General features: G+C 40.0%; 1 protein-coding gene across 1 annotated transcript in view; it reads right to left on the bottom strand.

Moving 5' to 3' along the window:
• LOC124606110 (teneurin-a) overlaps window positions 1-19,130 on the bottom strand; it is a 360,362-nt gene that overhangs the window by 84,587 nt on the left and 256,645 nt on the right. The window contains exons 16-18 of the mRNA XM_047138074.1: window positions 8,759-8,924; window positions 7,242-7,491; window positions 5,261-5,496 (exon numbers count right to left, since the gene is read on the bottom strand). Of these exons, the coding sequence (XP_046994030.1) occupies window positions 5,261-5,496; window positions 7,242-7,491; window positions 8,759-8,924 (652 nt within the window). The remainder of the gene's footprint in view (window positions 1-5,260; window positions 5,497-7,241; window positions 7,492-8,758; window positions 8,925-19,130) is intronic.

Here is a 19,130-nt window from a genome sequence, read left to right as displayed (position 1 = left end):
TAAATCGTCCTTCACTGTCCCTACAAGGGACTTGATCTTTGGCAGTGGGCGGTAGACGCATTTGATGTTATGGCGTCCTAGAATCCTGCCTATTTTTCCAGATACGTTGCCCGCATATGGTATGTAGGCTGTCGCTTTCGGTGGATCATCATCAGGTGTCGGCTGTGGTGTGGTCTTCTGCTTGAAGGCGCGTCGAATTTGGTGGTCACTATAGCCGTTCTTCTGGAACACATCCTTGAGGTGATCTAGTTCCAGTTTTAAGCTTTCTTCATCGGAGATCACCCGGGCTCTGTGAACCAATGTATTTAGTACTCCTTCTCTTTGTGATGGGTGATGACAGCTGGAGGCGTGAAGGTACAGATCCGTGTGGGTTGTCTTCCGGTAGATGCTGTGTCCTAGTGTTCTATCAGGCTTTTTCCATACCAGAACATCCAAGAATGGTAGCTGCCTGTTTTTCTCCACCTCCATGGTGAACTGAATTTGGGGGTGGATAGAGTTCAGATGTTGTAAGAACAGTTGGAGCATCTCTTCCCCATGAGGCCAATGGCAAAAGTGTCGTCAACATATCTGTAGAAGACTGTTGGTTTTAGTGGTGCTGATTCTAACGCTTTCTCCTCAAATTCTTCCATGTACATGTCGGCCACCACAGGTGACAGAAGGCTACCCATAGGTACGCCGTCTGTCTGTTCATAGTAATGTCCGTCAAAAGGAAAATATGTTGATGTGAGCACAAAGTTAAATATTTTCGTGAATGTGGGCCAAAATTTCTTCTTAATAAGATCCAGCAAATCCTTGAGTGGAACTCTCGTGAAAAGTAATACAACACCGAAACTGACCATAAAATCTGAGCTGGCCAACTTGAGTTTCCCCATACGTTCCACAAACTGAGCCGAGTTTTTGATGTGGTGTTCACATTTGCCAACCAATGGACTCAATACTGAGGTCAAGTGTTTGGCAAGCTGGTATGTTGGCGCTCCTATAGTGCTCACTATCGGTCTCAGAGGAGTGCCCACCTTGTGTACCTTTGGAAGTCCGTAGAGTCTTGGTGGTGCAGCAGCACGCAGTTGAAGTTTCTTCGCTGTCTCTTCTGTAAAGGTACTTCGAAGAAGTTCAATCATCTTGCGCTGTATCTGACTGGTTGGATCAGTCATCATCTTCCTGTAAGCAGGGTCGTCCAAGATCTTGTCGATTTTCTCTTTGTATTCTGTCACCGTTAGTAGGACAGTTATGTTCCCCTTATCCGCTGGGAGGACGACAATTTCTGGATCGTCATGCAGAGACCGCAGCGTGGCCCTTTCCCATCTGGAGATGTTGTGTTTCGGCGACCACTAAAACCAACAGTCTTCTACAGATATATTGACGACACTTTCGTCATTTGGCCTCATGGGGAAGAGATGCTCCAACTGTTCTTACAACATCTGAACTCTATCAGTTCACCATGGAGGTGGAGAAAAATGGGCAGCTACCATTCTTGGATGTTCTGGTATGGAAAAAGCCTGATGGAACACTAGGACACAGCGTCTACCGGAAGACAACCCACACGGATCTGTACCTTCACGCCTCCAGCTGTCATCACCCATCACAAAGAGAAGGAGTACTAAATACATTGTTTCACAGAGCCCGCGTGATCTCCGATGAAGAAAGCTTAAAACTGGAACTAGATCACCTCAAGGATGTGTTCCAGAAGAACGGCTATAGTGACTGCCAAATTTGATGCGCCTTCAAGCAGAAGACCACACCACAGCCGACACCTGATGATGATCCACCGAAAGCGACAGCCTACATACTATACGCGGGCAACGTATATGGAAAAATAGGCAGGATTCTAGGACGTCATAACATCAAATGCGTCTACTGCCCACCGCCAAAGATCAAGTCCCTTGTAGGGACAGTGAAGGACGATTTAGGATTCCGGAAATCTGGAGTTTATTTCATACCGTGCGAGTGTGGGAAAGCATTTGTGGGGCAAACCATTCGTACCATCGAGGAATGGTGTACTGAACACAAACAGCACACCGATCCCCAACAGCCTACAAAATCTGCCATCGCAGAACATTGCCTCGAGACAACCATCGTATGGAATACGAGAACACAGAAGTCCTGCACAACAAATCCCACTTTTGGGACTGTGTATACAAGGAAGCAATTGAAATCCGGCTGCACGAGAACCTTATTAACAAGGACAACGGATTTCAACTCAGCCAAGCGTGGAATCCAGCAATAAAAGTTCTGCAGGAGCATCGGAAACGGGGCACCACACCCGCCGAAGGCGGCATGCGTACTGATGCCCATCAGTCATCTTGTCAACGCAAGCTACCCCCCACCACCGCGGCCTGCACATCCCTCGGTCCATATGCAGAGTCAGTGGAGGGGAGAGGCGACAGGTATATATACCACACCACCTGCCGGCCTAGGACGTCAATCAACAGGAGTAACCTGATGATGATGGCATGTTATGCCGTCGAAAATTCGTTCAACAACGACCAGTCAACCCGGCTGCATGCCCGAGAGAGCTTCAAGCATCTTTCAGGCACTGTTTATAACATACATGTTTTACAGATTTTTTGTAGATATCAGGTTATGCAGCATACTTTCTAAAGAAATTAGAAGTATTTTGAATATTTTTGAACCCACTTATAGTTATTAAAAAATTACAAAGTAACTGATGCAATTTTTTTTCCAAAATGCTTCCTCAAATTGAGGTACCATTTAATCGAATGTTATACATTTGAAGGAGACCAAATTTTCACCAGATTTGCACGACATTATGGCTGAGGTACTACACCTATTTAATTCGACCTATTATGTATATTACAAGGATAAAAAAATATCACATCTCACATTTTAATTTTTATAATTTTTTTCCTAATAAAATGTTATTTTTTCTATAATTTAGTTGATTCTGCAATAAATCTTAGGTCTACTACATAAGTGCAGACTATTGCAAGTTACAGAAAAAAATAGAGCAATGCTTTATAAACTTTAGGAAATATTTGTACCTGAATTCTGAAAAATACAACTTGCGGGAAATTGCGAATGAAGATGTGAGTCCAATTAAACTGTGCCTCAGAACATTCCTGAAGCACAGTCTTCATCCTTCAGCATTTCTTCACCTTCAAGCTTCCTCTTGGCATTCCTTTCAGCACTTCTTGCTTCTTTGGTAACTTGAAGAGTGAATCATTCGTCTTCATACACCAGTTGTCTGTCCCACACAAGCAACTGATCTTCCATATTAGAGCCACATTTTATGCCTAAATGTCTCAGGATTTCCAACCTTCCTATCACTCCATCATTGAAACATATCACTGTGTCTAGTACACCAACTTTTAATGTATTTAGTCGTATGAAAACATTCTTGGGTAATCTTTCCCATATGCAATGGTTGAAACTTTCATTTGTATTCTGAGTGCCCCCATGAAGACATTTACAAAGCAAAACAGGGTCACTCAGGTCTCTAAAATTTGGTTTTATTTCATTCATAACAGGCTCAGGAAGAGAATAGTTATGATGGTATATTTGACCACTTTCTTTTGCTTTTCGGAAACCACACCAAGAATCTGCTCCTTTAGGGCAAAGTCTGTGAACAGGGTGGTCATCTGTGGACAATTTATGAAAGTAGGTGACCCATACGGCATTTCTAATTGCTGTAACTACATTCAGAGGTGCAGTTCATCTAATGGCCAATCGATAATAACTCTGAAGAAGGACCATTTCAGTGTCTGTCAATCTGCCTTGGCCAGACACAGATTTTCCATCGGATATCACCTTTTCATTCGTTTCTCTTTGTAGCTTCCTCATTCTAGAACCCATCCTCTTTTGCACATGTCCACAACACTCCAGTTTTGGTACCAAGGTATCACCATAAACCTTGAACCGGTTAATTTTATTGAAAGCTTTAGAGTCCCCATTGCCTAGATACTTCGTATATCTAACTTTATAAATTGGTACCGACCTCTGAAATATTTTTAGAGCTCTATCGCACTCCATATTTCCACTGTAACCTGTTACCATGGCAGGTGTGGCAGTACTTAGATAAGCATTCAACATCAACAACTTTTCCATTCTCCAGAGAAGTAGCACTTACTACATCACTCAAGGAACAATGCCCTCAACATTGCCATGTCCCATCAACTGCAACAGCAATGTCCCTGGTTCCACTAATATTTACAGTTTCTTCTACTCCATGTTCCACAGATGCTTTAGACAAAACTGTCAAGGCACCTAGAAGTATTTTTATGTACTTACTGAACCTACTGGGAGGAGGAGGAAGGTCCTCCATCAAACCACAAAACGTTTGAGCAACCTTTTTTTCCTTTTCCTATTCCACACATTGCATACACTAACTTCAGATTCACATCATATGAATTATGCACAATGTTAAAGTCATTTTCGAGGTGGATTTATTGCAGGATCTACACAGAACAACTAATTTTGATGCTAAAGCCTTCCTGCTACTTTGTTATTCAGTTATTTCTAGACGGCATACACCATCACATTGTTTACATTTCACCACTTCCTTTATCAAAGAAGATAAGATGCCCACGTCAACAACAACAAATCCACTACAAACAGCGTCATTGTTAACACAAAAATTTGAATTACCAGAAGGCATGCCATGAGAGAGTTTCTTCCCTGATGAACTGATACATAGGTTACTTTCAACAATGTGGCTTGCTTTGTTTGTGAACTGGTTACCACGGAATTTCCTTTTATTGAATTTCTTGATGTGGCATAGTTCATATTTATTGCACACTAAAGGAAATGTACTTCCACAAATATATGTAGCACTTAAGAAATAAACATTCAGTAACACATGAACAAACTGCTTCAGTGAAACAAAAGTAAATACTAGCAATGATAATCATTTACAGACACTAGAAATATGGACTGTTACCAACATATAGAATGCATCATACATATAATCACTGGAAACAGAAAATTCACAGTTATTTTCGAAATAACACTGGTTTCTGTAACAGAAATAAAGGGGGCGTGGCAGCATACATGACCGTAACTTTAAAATTTGGTATATATAGGTCACTTTTCATTTGAAACCCTATAATGTATATATCAATATAATCAGGAAAGACTATAGAATTTAATAAAGCCATATTTTAATTTTTTTTTAATTTTTCCACCATTTATAAGTACTCTGTATACTTAATAAGATGGCACTGTATAAAATGCTTACAAATTTAATTTGACCTTTAAAAATGGATATTAAATATGTAGTACCTACATAAAACCATACAAAAAATACCTTTAGGATGTGCAAGCTTTGCTTCACGAGCCGGGCCCTCATCACCACAATGAGTTTCATCTCCTGGAATGCATCGCTCACCAGATCCTACAACAGGCTCCCAATTAATTCCTGGATCTTGTATTGGCTCCACAGATAGCACTCTAAGAACTTGATGTCTTTCTGGGTCAGATATATACAAGTGACCATCAGCAGGAGAAACACTCAAGTAATACTGGTATGACACCTGGGTTGCACTGAAAAAAAAAAAAAAAAATAGATATTTGATTTAAACGGAGGTATAGTGAGAATAGTGAGATACTCAGTAATGACTAGGGACCAGAAAAATTCACATTTTGCGATAAATGCGAAATAGTTGTGAATTCCACCTCAAAATGCAAAATTGCTTAATAGATGCTATTTCATAGCGAACTGTATCCAGATGAACTATTTTATCAGAGATAGTTTGAAAGAGCTTTATTTTCTGCATATAAATATCAAAAACTTAACCAATTTTCAGTTACTGATATTGTACACCATCTGGTGGAGCCCAATTTGAAAGATAAAGTGCGTAAGAACCTGTTTGCAAACTGGCCCAAACTCTTTGCCCTTACAAATGTCTGCTTGTGTCTGTGTATGTGCGGATGGATATATATGTGTGTGTGTGTGTGTGTGTGTGTGTGTGTGTGTGTGTGTGTGCGCGAGTGTATACCTGTCCTTTTTTCCCCCTAAGGTAAGTCTTTCCGCTCCCGGGATTGGAATGACTCCTTACCCTCTCCCTTAAAACCCACATCCTTTCGTCTTTCCCTCTCCTTCCCTCTTTCCTGATGAAGCAACTGTTTGTTGCGAAAGCTTGAATTTTGTGTGTATGTTTGTGTTTGTTTGTGTACAAAATGAACATATTTTTGAAAACTTGATTTTTTAAAATTTTTGACACCCTATCTCAAATGCTCGAGGAGTGGGAGGGGAGAGGAGGTCGTGCCATTATGAAGTTTTCCCCGGGTTCAGAAATATCATAGATCCGGGATTGTTGAGAGATCGGTTTGTTGATACTGTCACTGTAGAATGTTGCTTGCACCACTGCATCACTATCCGAGTGAAGTCCTCAAAAGTGTTCTGTAAGTTTTGGAAACACATGAATATCAGATGGTGCAAAGTCATCCAGTCTGAGCTTTGTCTCACATGTTGAGATCACCACCATCGTTCCCTTCATTACGAGCATGAACAACCCAACATTACACATTACTGATGTTGATACAATCACCGCCAACACAGCTTACATTCTTCTACAGATTTCAATTGCAAGTACATTTTCTGTAGTTAGAAACTCAATTATGTTACACAGCTTCTCAAGCACTGACATAGTTATGCTACAAAATGCCATGTTACAGGCTAAAATTCACAGTCCTCTAGCAGCAGAGGGTTGCAACTCATGTCAATGAAGCAGGAAAGCCGATCAAGTAATATACACGATGAGTAATACCTCAACCTATATTGAGAATAGAATAAAAAATTCAGACTCATTACTTTCCAGTATGCTCTTGTAATTATGGCTGCATGAATGATTGAGAAGTGTAACTTGTTACTGCAAGAAAGATAAGATCACTGGAGAGCAACCAAGAGCTCAGACTGAGGAAGGTTTGGAAAGGAAATTAGTGATGCCCTCTTCAAGTCAACTATCTAAGCATTTGTCTTGTGCAATTTAGGCGATCTACAGAGTTGGGTGGCTGGACAGGATTGGAACTGCTGTCTTCTCAAATGTAAGTCCAGTGTTTAACTACCACACCAGCTCACTCTGGGTGGGTTACTGAAATTGTAATTATTTTTGTTTTTCTATACTCAAAACATTCATTGGGTTCTATGAAGAGTAAAATAGCAGTGTGTTATATGGAAACTATGAGCCTTAAATATCACAATGGAACTGTGCTGTTGACAAGGTCAACAAGCACAATAAAATAACTAACTAAAATACTTAAGGAAGATTGTTTTGGAAAACTCATACCTTAGCTGCAAAACTGTAAATACGTTTCCTTCTGGTGTAACACGGCGAACAAGGTTGAAATCACCCACGTACAAACTGCCATCAGGGCCACTTGCAAGAGCTACTGGGGTGAGCAAGCGAGCATCCTTCGCAACACCATTGCAATCTGAACACTGGAGTGGTCTCTGCAGTCCTGTTCCCATAACCACTTTCACAGTTCGAGGGTACTGCTTATAATGTAAAGTCGACCCATCTCCTTTTTGTAGAATACCTGCATAAAGTGTAAATACAATGCATGTGAAACCACATTTTTTCTCTTCAGTTAGTTGTACTTGCCACATTATCTCAAAGACAAAGACACAGTAACAACATTATATTTATATTAGTATTTTTTCATTAACTCTAAAATTGGCCAATCATTTCACTAATCAAAGTTAAATGTAATACTGTTCATGAATACTGTAATTTTATTGAGTATATTGTTCAGGATTTTTCCATCAAAGGTTCAATGCCTTGTTCTCCTTTGTATAACATAAAGACTGTTAAAACAAAAAGTTGAAAATAGTGAAATGTAAAAAGAATTTTTGCTACGTCACTGCCTTTTAAGGGAAACAGATATTTTAGAACCTCATTTACTGAAGCATCAATCTGGTTAACAACAGATTGCTGTGCTTTCCAATGACATTCTTCTTCAGATAGTAAGTCAATGGTTGTCTTATTATTTTTCAGAGCTCTGTCACTGGAGTCCAGCAACTGTAGTAGAGAGTGAACTTTCAACAATTCCAGTCACTAATGATAGCAAAACATCAGAAAAACAAACATCCATTGGCCAAAGACCGGAGAAACAATATGAGAAGGCAACAAATGAGGAACCTACCACAAAAACCTCAATGATTTAAAAAAAAAACAATTTATCAAGAAATTTCTCCCTTTTTATACTCTCTCATGCTGAGAGTACATTATCTTCCATACATCTAATAATAAAATTACAAAATTATACTACACAATAACATCTCACAGTCATCTGTATCACATATGTTTGTGAACTGCATAACTATAAAGTTAAAATGATTTGACTTAGGAGCTTGAATTGGATTGATATGTTTTTTTTAAATTATGTTTGAGTTTCAAGTAGAAGAGAGAGTATGGAAAGAAAATGAATTCAGAAGTGTAAATCTAGCATTATATTGGGAAATTAACCCATGTCAATGGCACACAATCTTATCACTGCAAGGTATACCCCGCCACCTCCACTTTCTCTTGTGACCATATTTCAGTGAGAAAATTGTCTTTAACTATTAGAAATCAAACTGACTATCCACAAGTTGACTATTACTGACCCATCACAGTTTAGTGACAACACCTACACAGGTTAAAATACATCAATAAGAATTTTAAGTCTACATGAGAAAATCTCATTCTTATACATAACATCATATATTTCCAAGAAAGACAAAAACATTTATTATTGGAATAAAGTGTATATTTTTATGCATCTTACAAAACAAATCTACTGAGCAATTTGCTAAGAAACTAACCTTCATGAAAATTGTAGTGGTGATGAATGTCAAGGCTCCAACCACCCACATCAGATATGTCAACATCAAAACCCTGCAACATTGCAGTTTGTGTCTCCCAAATTACTGCAGGGCAGCTGGAGTACTGGTAACCTACAGATATTTTGGCTTGAGCAACCCCATATACCTGTCAAAACATAACAGATCAATTTACAATAGAATAAAGTAAATAAAATATGTAGGATATTCAGTAAAACTTGTCATTCAAGATACATAAAGTTATTTTCATATTTATACAAGCATCAATGGTCTCTTGAATTTCAATAAAAAAGATCTATACTTAATTGTGATTTTAGAATTTAGTGGTCTCTTTTCATTTGGTACATCCAACATCATGTCAGGCAAGTCATCAATTTAACTCTTTTTAAACACACTAAAAAATTACACAGACAAATACTATGGGTAAATATTTTTGCCCAGGGCAGTATAATTTCAGTTGTGAAGTGAATGCCTGAACTGGAAAGCTCCTCTCAAATACATCCACTGGAAACAAAATGAGATGAAGATGTTAACTCCAGAATGAAATATGTATATTTTTATTCACTAGAGAAAAGCGTAAGAGAAAGGAGAAAAAAAATGTGAAATCAGATGTAGCAGAGCACAAAGAGGATTTTGGAATGTGAAGCTGATTAGTTACATTATTGTACACATTAACATCAGAAAATGTGACAGAAATGCTCATCTATTATTGCAAAACAACTGGTGTATAATGAGGAAGATGCATTGTAATACAGCTTATCTGATACTCTAAAACGTCAGTGTCAGTGCTTGCCATCACCAGTTTCTCAATACAACTTTGTTTTCCACATTTAGAGTTATTACTATGTTGAAGAACTATCTTTCGTTTCATTTCCTTCTATGAGAGGTGAACCCTTTTCACTTTGTACACCTTGTATTATTGACTGCAATAACTTGGACTCCACATCAGGCTCTCAGTTCTTACCCTCCTTCTACTTGTCTTAACTAACTGGGGCATAATATGATGAAATGGCTCCAATTGCTACAATCATACTCCTTAAATGTATATATATATTTTATTTTTCCCATAATGTATATAAGGCATCTAGGGTGTGAAAGAGAATTTGAAATCTCAGCTGTTGAGTTAATGTCTGAAAAAAATATTATTTTATATGTGTATAGATCTCCTGTTGGCAACATAAGTGTTTTTTTTTCTTAAAAAAAAACTGGACCTTGCTTTAGGCAACTCAAGACAACTGAGAAAAACAGTGGTACTGTGTGGAGATTGTAACACTGACTTTCTGAACCATAGCCTTCACAGGGAAAAGTTCTTAAATATTATAAAAGCCTACAATCTTTGTCTGAGTGTTAGCTCCCCAACACATGTAACAAAAACTAGTGTCACTCTCCTTCATCAGGTATGTGTAAACATGGACAAGTGCACATTAGAAAACTTTGATACCGGCTATAGTGACCACCTTTCGCAATTACTACGAGGGCAGTAATGCAACACATTTTTTTTCTGAAACAGGGGTTGTTTTATTCAGCATTGAAATACACCAGGTTATTCCCCAATCTTTTAGCTACACAACACTATTTTTCAACGTAATCTCCATTCAATGCTACGGCCTTACGCCACCTTGAAATGAGGGCCTGTATGCCCGCACGGTACCATTCCACTGGTCGACTGCATCAATAACTTCTTCATCATCCGCGTAGTGCCTCCCATGGATTGCGTCCTTCATTGGGCCAAACATACGGAAATCCGACGGTGCGAGATCGGGGCTATAGGGTGCATGAGGAAGAACAGTCCACTGAAGTTTTGTGAGCTCCTCTCGGGTGCGAAGACTTGTGTGAGGTCTTGCGTTGTCATGAAGAAGGAGAAGTTCGTTCAGATTTTTGTGCCTACGAACACGCTGAAGTCGTTTCTTCAATTTCTGAAGAGTAGCACAATACACTTCAGAGTTGATCGTTTGACCATGGGGAAGGACATCGAACAGAATAACCCCTTCAGCGTCCCAGAAGACTGTAACCATGACTTTACCGGCTGAGGGTATGGCTTTAAACTTTTTCTTGGTAGGGGAGTGGGTGTGGTGCCACTCCATTGATTGCCATTTTGTTTCAGGTTTGAAGTGATGAACCCATGTTTCATCGCCTGTAACAATCTTTGACAAGAAATTGTCACCCTCAGCCACGTGACGAGCAAGCAATTCCGCACAGATGGTTCTCCTTTGCTCTTTATGGTGTTCGGTTAGACAACGAGGGACCCAGCGGGAACAAACCTTTGACTATCCCAACTGGTGAACAATTGTGACAGCACTACCAACAGAGATGTCAAGTTGAGCACTGAGTTGTTTGATGGTGATCCGTCGATCATCTCGAACGAGTGTGTTCGCACGCTCCGCCATTGCAGGAGTCACAGCTGTGCACGGCCGGCCCGCACGCGGGAGATCAGACAGTCTTGCTTGACCTTGCGGCGATGATGACACACGCTTTGCCCAACGACTCACCGTGCTTTTGTCCACTGCCAGATCACCGTAGACATTCTGCAAGCGCCTATGAATATCTGAGATGCCCTGGTTTTCCGCCAAAAGAAACTCGATCACTGCACGTTGTTTGCAACGCACATCCGTTACAGACGCCATTTTAACAGCTCCGTACAGCGCTGCCACCTGTCAGAAGTCAATGAAACTATACGAGACGAAGCGGGAATGTTTGAAAATATTCCACAAGAAATTTCCGGTTTTTTCAACCAAAATTGGCCGAGAAAAAAAATGTGTTGCATTACTTATTGAGCTGCCCTCGTAATATACCTGTAAATCACATTTCATCCAGTGTAGAAAGAAAGCGGGAACTTTTTCTGCAGTCAAAAACTGACAGCAGTCCAGAATTTCTTAGTCATTTCAAAAAATACAAGCTAGTTTTGAAACGTGGTATAAAAGAGGCAAAAGTTAAGGAAAATGACAAATATATTATGAAGCCATCCAATAAAACTAAGTCCATGTGGAAAGCTGTGCAGGATCTTTCGGGGAAGAAGACAACTCACAAATATATTGTGATATTGTTCAATGGTAAGAATGTCACTGACCCTAGGGAAGTTGCAAACAGCTTCATTTCTTATTATGCAAGTGTTGCTGGAAAATTAGTGAAGGAAAAATTTGGAAAGCCAACTAATAAGACATGGAAAGAAATTATGTTTATTGAAACAAATAATATATCCATGTTCCTCAGTTCAATAGGCCCAACAGAGCTCCTAAATACCATTCACTCACTGAAGAACAATTATTCAACTAGTATTGATGATATTCCAGATTATATTATAAAAATAACAGCAAGACAAATACTCTCTCCTTTATTAGACATATGCAATTTTTCCTTATCATGTGGTGTCTTCCCACTGCAACTGAAAATGGCAAAAGTAATACCCTTATATAAGAAAGGTGATCAGCAATATGGGTAACTATTGGCCTGTCTCTCTACTGTTAGAGTTTTCAAAAATTATTGAAAAAGTGTTCCTTTCACAACTAACTACATTCTTCGACAGGAATAATATTATTTCTGGATGTCAACATGGCTTCAGCCCACAGCGATCAATTGAAAAAGCCACTTTCAACCTGATAAACCATGTCTTAAATGCAGTAGACAACCACAGAAATATCTCAGACTTATTTCTAGACCTAACAAAAGCTTTTGATGTGATTGATCATTCTGTCCTCTTGAGGAAGCTTGAACGGTATGGTAAATGGAAATGTTGTGTGGCTAGGGCCTCCCGTCGGGTAGACCGTTCGCCTGGTGCAGGTCTTTCGATTTGACGCCACTTCGGCGACCTGCGCGTCGATGAGGATGAAATGATGATGATTAGGACAACACAACACCCAGTCCCTGAGCGGAGAAAATTTCCGACCCAGCCGGGAATCGAACCCAGGCCCTTAGGAGGTGTATGAGGTGTATGAGGTGTGCCAAATCAGTGGATTAAATCATATTTGGAATATCATTCTCAGGTAACTGAAATTAAGTACATGGAAGGAAATGAACTCCAGGTACACTTCTTCAATAAAATTCTTCAGGGTATCAGACCGCATCGTCGTCTCACTTTCAAAAGAAAGATTAGAGAGGCGATAGAAATAGCCAAAAGACCCGCCAACATGAATAGAGAGGACGGGTACAAGCTTCCGAGGTCTTGGCTGCCTGCAATAGCAGGGCTACGGAGCGGCGGCAGTGCCGTGGCGGCCCATGCGGACACGCGGAGAGCCACAGCAGTGGTCGCGAGCACACAAAGCAATGGCACGCCGCAGCCGGCTTCTGGACAGCATGGAAACAGTGTGACGTCACAGCCATCACCTGTTCGCTATTCGTCCGTCTCCTCCAATGGGGTGGATTAATATAAAGACCAATAGAAAACAGCTATTTCAGCCAATAACAGATAATAAAGGAAACACCAATAAAGCATACCTTTCACCCCTCCTCCTCCTCCTAGTACAGCCAATCAAGTAACGACACGGTTTTCTCGTGCAGCTATTTAAGGAATCCAAGTGTGTTCATTTAGCAGTTAACGTAAGGCCCTGATGAAGGCTAGCTGCAACGCTGGCCGAAACGTTGGCGCAATTTAAAATTATGACGATGCGGTCTGATACCCTGAAGAATTTTATTGAAGAAGACAACGGCCGCGGAAGCCTACGCTTACATTTAACCAACCTGTATGGGCAGGAAATCCACGGAAACATCAAGAAGTTAGAAGCACTGCGTTTAAAAAGATGTAAACTGCTGAATGACCTTGCTTTTTTGAAGAGATGCAGAGACACGAGTGTTGTGCCGTATTCTTTGCGGTTGACGTCTCACATAAAAACGAACAAGGCGAGGAATATCTGTGTTAACGCCAGTAAAGCATTGCTACGGGAAAGGATTCGCCACATCCGCATAAGTCTCGATGCTCACAACAGGAATTTGTGTGATCTGCACCTATTTCTGGCCGGAAAACTTCAGATGGAAGACTGGGATAAAGTCGACAGGTTAACCTTTCAGCAAGCATCAAGGACCAGCAATAGTATTACTAACCGCCAGATGAGAAAGTACGACAAACTACAACAGAAAGCCACGGACGAAACATTGACGCTGGACAGGCGACGGACAGTGGTCAACCTCTCCAGCCACACCTTGAGCGAAGCAACCACAGCAATCCTGGCCAAGGGGATGAATTTCGCAGTCGCACCTAAGCGAGTTCCAAAAGAAGATATTATAGAATCCGTAGAGGCTTCGGTACGTCATCTGCCACAGGCTGAGGCGGAGAAGATCCGGCAGGAAACGGTCAGAGTTCTGAATAAAGCAAAGCCACCGAAGCAAAACATCAACGCTGAGGAATATCATGCCATTAAGGAACTCAGGGACAACCCCCACTTAGTAGTGGTACAGGCAGATAAGGGCAACGCCACTGTAGTCTTGGACACGACTGATTACAACAAACGAATGGAAGATATTCTCGCAGAACCTATCTACAAGAAACTTCAGGGAGATCCGACGGCCAAGGTAATCAAAACGACGCAGGCACTGCTCAAGCACTCCAGAATCAATTTCGACAAGGCCAGAAGATTCATCCCGCAAGTGACACAGGCACCAAGGATATATGGTGTACCGAAGGTACACAAAACCGACTTCCCCTTAAGGCCCATAGTAAACAGTATAAATTCGCCGACCTACTACCTAGCGAAAGAACTGGCACCTAGGCTCCGACACCTAGTGCATCAAACCGAGTCCTACGTTAAGGATTCCACTCACTTCGTGTCTCTCCTAAAGGAAATGCGTGTTACGGACCAAGATCTGATGGTTAGCTTCGACGTCAAATCCCTATTCACGAATGTCCCAGTGTCAGATACTGTGAACATCCTAGAAGAACGCGTGGCACCTGATGTATGTGAGCTTGTGCGCCACTGTCTGACGACCACCTATTTCAGGTGGAGAGGTCAATTTTATGAACAAACTGACGGTGTAGCTATGGGCTCACCCCTATCGCCTATCGCAGCAGAAATTTTCATGGAGGCATTTGAGGAAACAGCCCTCCAGTCCGCACCATTACGTCCAAATTGTTGGCTTCGCTATGTCGATGATACTTTCGTCATCTGGCCCCACGGAGAAGAGGAGTTACAGAACTTCCACAAGCACCTTAACCAACAGCATAGAAAAATCCAGTTTACAATGGAAACAGAGAAGAATGGGGTGCTGCCTTTTCTCGACGTGGAAGTTTATCGAAAACCTGATGGTAAACTTGGCCACAAAGTGTACAGGAAACCAACCAATACGGACAGGTACCTTCACGCCTCCTCCCACCATCACCCCACGCAGAAGAAGTCCGCCCTGCACACGCTAACGAAGAGAGCGTACAGGATAAGCGACGAAGAACATCTGAAGACAGAACTTGAACACCTCAGGTCCATCTTCGGAACTAATGGCTATGGGAAGCAGATGATAGACAGCACCATGTCGACAAGGGAGAAGACTAATAGGGAAGAGGAGAAGGAGGCACAGAGCATTGCTGTGTTACCATATGTACAAGGGGTCACCGAACGTATTGGCAAAATTCTACGAAAAGCCGACATCAAACCAATTTTCCGAATTCCGAAGCAGAAACAAAATATCAGACATGCTCGGTTCTACCAAGGATGCAGTTGACAAACTACACACAGCTGGCGTGTATGAAATTGGTTGTGCGTGTGGATTAGTTTACATAGGTGAGACGGGACGTCCGATCAGCACTAGGCTCTCGGAACATGAAAGATATATCCGCCTGAAACAACACACTAAGTCAGCAGTGGCGGAACACCGGGACGAGTGCGGGAAACCAATATTTTTTCAAGAAGCCCGCGTCCTGGCGAAACAGCCTCTCACTTTCAAAAGAAAGATTAGAGAGGCGATAGAAATAGCCAAAAGACCCGCCAACATGAATAGAGAGGACGGGTACAAGCTTCCGAGGTCTTGGCTGCCTGCAATAGCAGGGCTACGGAGCGGCGGCAGTGCCGTGGCGGCCCATGCGGACACGCGGAGAGCCACAGCAGTGGTCGCAAGCACACAAAGCAATGGCACGCCGCAGCCGGCTTCTGGACAGAATGGAAACAGTGTGACGTCACAGCCATCACCTGTTCGCTATTCGTCCGTCTCCTCCAATGGGGTGGATTAATATAAAGACCAATAGAAAACAGCTATTTCAGCCAATAACAGATAATAAAGGAAACACCAATAAAGCATACCTTTCACCCCTCCTCCTCCTCCTAGTACAGCCAATCAAGTAACGACACGGTTTTCTCGTGCAGCTATTTAAGGAATCCAAGTGTGTTCATTTAGCAGTTAACGTAAGGCCCTGATGAAGGCTAGCTGCAACGCTGGCCGAAACGTTGGCGCAATTTAAAATTATGACGATGCGGTCTGATACCCTGAAGAATTTTATTGAAGAAGACAACGGCCGCGGAAGCCTACGCTTACATCCAGGTACACCTTTTGGAGCCATGTGGGCTACATCATGTGTTCCACAGGGCTCTATTTTAGGTCCCCTTCTTTTTTTGGTATACATTAATGATTTCCCATCACATGTTAGGGATTCTGAACCTGTACCATTTGCAGATGACACCTGTCTATTACTTGAAGGAAGTAAAAAAGAAAATCACACTGCGTCTGCAAAAGAAGTGTCTGAAGGGTTTACCAGAAAAAGGCTAATAGTTAATCCCCAAAAAATGGTACTAATGAATTTCCATACAGATCAGAATAAAAATGCGATACAGCCCGTAATAAGTATAGATAACAATATCATTAGTGTTGTCAATGAAACAAAATTTCTTGGAATTCATATCCAGGACAACCTCAAATGGAGCACTCGTATCACATCCCTAAATTCAAAACCAGCAAAATTGAGCTATGTAGTAAGAATTCTTGGCAACAATACTAGTGCAGAAACAGTTAGGGCTGTATACTTTGCTCACATACATTCAATACTGAAGTACGGTATCATTTTCTGGGGAAATGTACACCAGGACAAATCAGTTTTCAGCAAACAAAAGGCAATTATAAGAATAATGAAACGAGTGAGCAGCATAAAACCATGCAAACCTTTCTTTAAAGATCTAAAGATCTTACCTCTTCCCTGCATTTATATACTGGAAATAGTCATGCATGTTAAAAAAAAGGTATACTGAGAAAAGAAAACCTTTTTCCTCAAAACAAAAGTGTCCATGATTATAGCACCCAGTCAGACAGTGACATAAATGTCAATCATTGTAACACCACACTATGCCAAAAAGGTGTATATCATGCAGGAACAAAATTATACAAAAGATTACCAAGATAAATAAAATCTCTTCCTGAACTACAGAGCTTTAAAAACTCTGTGACAGCCTACCTTCTGAAAAACTGCTGCTATTCAATTTCTCAGTATCTCATGCAAGAAAAAATGTAATTTGTATCTTTAATTGTAGAAATAAGTAAAAAATATACAGTATTTAAAAAACTGTAATTATTAACTGTTATAAAAATTTACATAATTTATGTTTGATGTTTGTAAAACCAATAGATAAAAAAGTTTTCTGTCCAATATCCTGTGTACGATATGTGTCCTGAAAAAAGAGATTTATATGGAAAAATAAATATAGTTACATAAAATGACTAAATTCTTGTCCATGGCATATTTCATAAAACTTTATTATTCACTACGTAATTTCCTGATTACTGATGACAATGGTATAATTAGTTCACATGGATATATTTTCTTCAAATAAATATTTGTCACTTATTATACATGTAAACCACGTGCAAGTAAATTTTCAGTGCTACTAAAAGTTGTTTGCCTTTATATTCACAAAGGGTATCAGAAAACCCTCATTTTTTACCTTTCAACAAACACATTACCTTTTACAAAAACTTCATATTTCAATTGTTATTTGTATTCAAACCTGTCATGTTCTAAAATGGTGCAACCTTAAAAAGTAATTATTTCCAAAATTCAGTACAAAAGTTTTGTAGTCCTGATTTTTCTGTTTGTGAAAGTGTATACTTTCATTTATATCCTGTTAATTTATTAATTATTCCGTTAGAAAATGTAGACATCAAGATATGTTTTAGTGAACTTTTACATTAAACTGCTCTCCCTTAAAACAGTGCTGATAATTTTGTCATTTGCTAGCTATACAGCTTTTAGTTAAACAAAATTACTTTTCTGACTGTTGTTTCGTTGTGTCCTCTAATTTTGCTTTGTTTTATATTAATAATCAAAATGTATAAATTTAGTATTTTACCAATTTATAGTTTTCTGTAACACATGCATCTATAAATAGGCATCCGGCATGAAGCTTCAGTCAGTCAAGCTTGAACAATTAAAGAGTGCAGATACTATATAGTGTTCACTCAGTACCCACTAGTCTGAATAAATAAATCTATGGGAAAGAGGGCTGATCAGTGATCTCATAATCAATCTATGTTAAGTTCATATCTTGCCACTTTAAAAATTCTGTCAAACCACTCTTAGATTAAGTGAAGTGTTGGCCTGTGACGTATTAACTGTATAAATTCATGAATACAAGATGATCATTGAAATTTGCTGTGTGGCAATAAATATCAGGTGATTGCATATTACTTTTTGAAACGTTGTGTATGTTATTTAATGGCTGTTCATAACATCAACGATTACAGGACAACTGCAAAAGAGAGAATTCTAGGAGACAAACAATGTGTAAAAATCAAGTTAGGAATACTTCATTCTTGATCTTTTCACTGTTCACACAATACTAATTGGTGGACAAATCCAGCCCATGAGACCGATGTACTCTGCAGACATTTTCCACTTAATTGTTTCTTAGGGGTTCATTTTTCTATTTGCAGATGCTGGGTGTGAGTGATAACTATCTATCCACATATCAGCGATTTGTAAACAAGCTACTCTGACTTCCACAATCCCTCTGCAAGGCAGTAACAGTATATTGGTAGATCATCCATAAAAATGAAGCATGCATCAATTCAGATTCTGCAACTATTCAGATTCTGCAACTATTCAGATTCTGCAACAACATCCATCTCTGCAGAACTCATGATATTTCCTCTTATCTTTATAAGACATATTAAATATAACCTACTACTCCAACTTTATGCACATCTGACACACGTGAGCAATATTTCAGTACATATGCACCAATTAGATTCATTTTATAATCGACTTCTTTCATGGAAGAAATAAGTTTCCCAACATAACACTAATGAAAGACAGTTTACCATTTGATTCTTGCACAAATGAACCTGTGTGATGGTCTCATTCCATCAGCATGCGAAATATGAAATATTATTACTCCAAGATAAAACATGACTTATTTCAGGTTTGACTGACTGACCCTGTAATCTAATCCAA

The sequence above is a fragment of the Schistocerca americana genome, chromosome 3 (genome assembly GCF_021461395.2).
Source record: "Schistocerca americana isolate TAMUIC-IGC-003095 chromosome 3, iqSchAmer2.1, whole genome shotgun sequence".
NCBI lineage: Eukaryota > Metazoa > Arthropoda > Insecta > Orthoptera > Acrididae > Schistocerca > Schistocerca americana.
Note: the sequence above shows the minus strand (reverse complement) of the source record. Positions and strands in the feature narration are given on the sequence as shown.